Genomic DNA, 3,122 nt, shown 5'->3' with positions numbered 1-3,122 from the left:
TATGATATTATACAAAAAAATGAATTGCGACACTAAGCACAACAAGCGTGACGTTTTGCATTGCTTAATGTCACAACTCAGACTGGGTTTTGTGGTTTAATCTAATGTTTCGGCATCGTGATTCGCTGAGCAGCTTCCGTGAGTTAAGGTGATTGACTTTCCAAGTGCTGTTCCGGAAAGTAGATTCCTGTGCTTTTTTTAGAGCGTAGTTACCTACTTCATAGCATTAAAAACAAATTATTCGGTGTCTCTTGCCATCAGTAGAAGCTCAGAATTTATGTCGTTTTTGAACGGCCATGAGCAATTGTCTGAGCTTGTCTGACATAAACTGAATCGAAACACTTTATTTTCAACGAGCAGACCTTAGAGGAGTCCAAGGGTTTGTCCATGTGCCATAGGGTAGGAGAGCCTTGTTATTTAATACACCCATAAGCACATGACTAGTGCCCCCTCCATAGTCGTGCTAGCGGAGAGTGTCACTGACCCGTTCCCACAAACGATCCGTTTCTCCGAACCGAAGAAAGTCTTGGGTCCTGGAACTTCTTCGTCAGGGGTAAAATCGTCCTGCAAGCAGCAATTGTTAAAAAAAAAAAATGCGTCAGCGTCAAACTTCCATTTCTATTTTTGCATTCGCTTTTTCACATACCATAGGTGATGAGAGAACTCCTGGCCAATCGAGACCGGAGAATGGTCTTAACGTTCAAGAATGTTGTCGGGTTGTCTCCGCAAAAGGCGCCTTTTACCTCCTCCAGTTTTCCCAGCATGGCGACGATCGTGTTATGGAACCGAAGCTGTGCATCCACCTTTAGCTGAATGAAAGATCATATTGTTTTCCTTTAGATACAGGGAGTGGGAATTAGAATGAAGGTAATGAAGCGCTTTCACCTGTTTTCAAGCAGTCGGTAGGAAACAAATGCGAAAATAAAGTGAAAACAGCTCAAAGATTCGGAACCCAATCTGTATACGATAAAAAAGCGAGTGACATTAGCTTATGACGTAACTTCTGCTACTATTAATATTTGGTACGAGAATAGACTGCTGTTTTAGGTAATTTACGAGAATCGTTTTTGTATTAGCAAGACAAAACGAAAACGCATTTAGTAGTAGATGAACATTAGAAGCCCCGTGTGCTTTGGAAAGCATGGATTGTATTTGCGGCTCGAAGCTGCAGAAGAGATGTAAGCATGTTTTAGAAAGCAACATAATCAAATAAAAAATTATATTTCTGTAGACATTTCGGCGCAAGCCATTCATTTATTCTTTTTTTTCAGAAGCAACGCATATGCCAACAGAACGTGAATAGTGCCTACCCACATACCAGAATACAAAAAGTTCATAATTACCGAGTTCGTTGTGGGCCGTGTGCGGGTGGCCGCAGTAAGCTCAGCACTCAGGGTGGTGCGTTCCACCGTGCAGGGGTCCTGGTAGAGCTCTTTACACGAGCAATCTGAGCAGAACCCCCGTCTGATTTCCTTCATGCCAACGTTCGTTGCCATTGCCTCACTCTGAAAGAAGATTTTTAACGGTCAGTCATTTAACGCCCATAGTCAACCTAGCCCTAAAGCGCCTAAGAAAAAAAAAAACAAAAAAAAAGTTATGTTTATATATTTTTCGCAGATGTACCACACAGAAAAAAAAAATATTCAACCAGCTACAGGAAACAAAGAGCATAATAGACATCATGAATAAAACCTCCAAAAACAAAAGCATGGTCAACGCCGAAAAAAAAAACAACAAAAAAACGGTAGCTTTGCCGGCGCGACCGTCAAAATATAACGAACAAAAGAGTACGCCAAAGAAATATATAAAACAAAATGTACTCCCGGGCCACCTCTCAACCCTTCCCATCTTTCCGCAGACGCCGCGACGCCGACGCAACTCGAACGCGCGAAAGAAAAAACCTTTTCCTTTTTTTTTTGTGGGATTTGAATTAGAAGTTTGTCCACCTACCCCCCCCCCCCCCCATTTTCACATACATACACACACATCATGGGTTTTTGCTCGCCTCCCACTTGAGAAAAAGTTCATAATCACTGCAACGCTAACGATGTCTACAACATAACATTGCAGTGTAAATTGCTGTAATGAATTCTGAAGGCAAACAAACGCAAAATCGCCAACATTGTTTCCGTCAATCAACGCTCTCGGGCGGTCAACCTCAAGCATTTAGAGTGCACACCGAGAAACAAATCGGCGAGCCAAGCTTCCAAACACTGACAGCCCCAGCTAGGGTGCCTTTATGTTGGCTTTGCCTTAGGGAGGGCGATGCCGTCCTTTGTAGTACCCGGTGCCGACAGTGTACGCTCACGGATAAAATAAAAGGAAATTGTCGGTAATAAAATGCCGGCGTAGCAGTGCCAAAGCTAGCAGCTCGAGCTGGGAGAAGAACGAACGCGCGTTCAATATTAAAAAGTAGACAAAAGCGTTGGACAGAAAATGGTCTGATATCACCAGCCTAGGACATACGCGTACCAATGGGACACCCTAGCCCGCTAAAAGTGTTTTGTACGGAAGACAGCCCTGCGGCTCACGGCAGGGCAAACGATTAGCGACGCTCTGTCCTTAGCTGAACGAGCAGATCCAGGAAGCGTTCGCGTCCGCGGACTACAGCTGAACACTCTCACTTTACATGCAAAGCTCGTGCATCTCACAGCCAGCGTGAAAATATTGATGGCTCGTTATTCCCACCCGCAATGCACCCAAAACAAAAGCGTCAATATGACAGGATTACTCACCCGAAGGAAGTCAAACGAGCAGCATGACGCTTGCGGCTCTCCGCCAACGACCGTTTCCAGCTCTCCTTGAATTGGCGCGAAGCCTCAGCACCATCCGAACTCTTTGCCGTGGATTAGTGCGCCTGCCCCTCTCCTCCTGACCGAACTACATTGGTCCAGTTAAGAGGGACCAGTCCCCTCTTAATATGAAGGGAGACACGTGAATCTTTCTGTCGGTCTTTCCTGTTCAGAGGGACCAACGAAAGGGTTTCCTTGGTCTCTCTTAATATGTTGGTGTCCCTCTAGATGTTGCTATTTTATTTTTCAATTTCCCTCTTAGAAAGAGCTGTCCCCCTGAAAGCATTGTTGTCCCCTCTAAAATCAGAGGGACAGCGTTTTTTATGAGAG

At 44.6% G+C, this 3,122-nt stretch overlaps 1 protein-coding gene across 1 annotated transcript; it reads right to left on the bottom strand.

Annotated features, from left to right (window-relative positions):
• Positions 1 to 259: 259 nt before the first annotated feature.
• On the bottom strand, positions 260 to 2,782 carry LOC121837712. The gene is made up of 4 exons (XM_042293501.1): positions 2,736 to 2,782; positions 1,344 to 1,505; positions 647 to 809; positions 260 to 564 (listed from the first exon to the last, which is right to left on the bottom strand). Exons 2-4 carry the CDS (start codon positions 1,494 to 1,496, stop codon positions 548 to 550), a joined length of 333 nt encoding a protein of 110 aa, XP_042149435.1. The 5' UTR covers positions 1,497 to 1,505; positions 2,736 to 2,782; the 3' UTR covers positions 260 to 547.
• Between the last annotated feature and the right edge of the window lie 340 nt (positions 2,783 to 3,122).

Source organism: Ixodes scapularis, unplaced genomic scaffold (assembly GCF_016920785.2).
Source record: "Ixodes scapularis isolate PalLabHiFi unplaced genomic scaffold, ASM1692078v2 PGA_scaffold4__175_contigs__length_147842914, whole genome shotgun sequence".
Classification (NCBI taxonomy): Eukaryota; Metazoa; Arthropoda; class Arachnida; order Ixodida; family Ixodidae; genus Ixodes; species Ixodes scapularis.
This window is presented reverse-complemented; position numbering and strand designations above follow the sequence as displayed.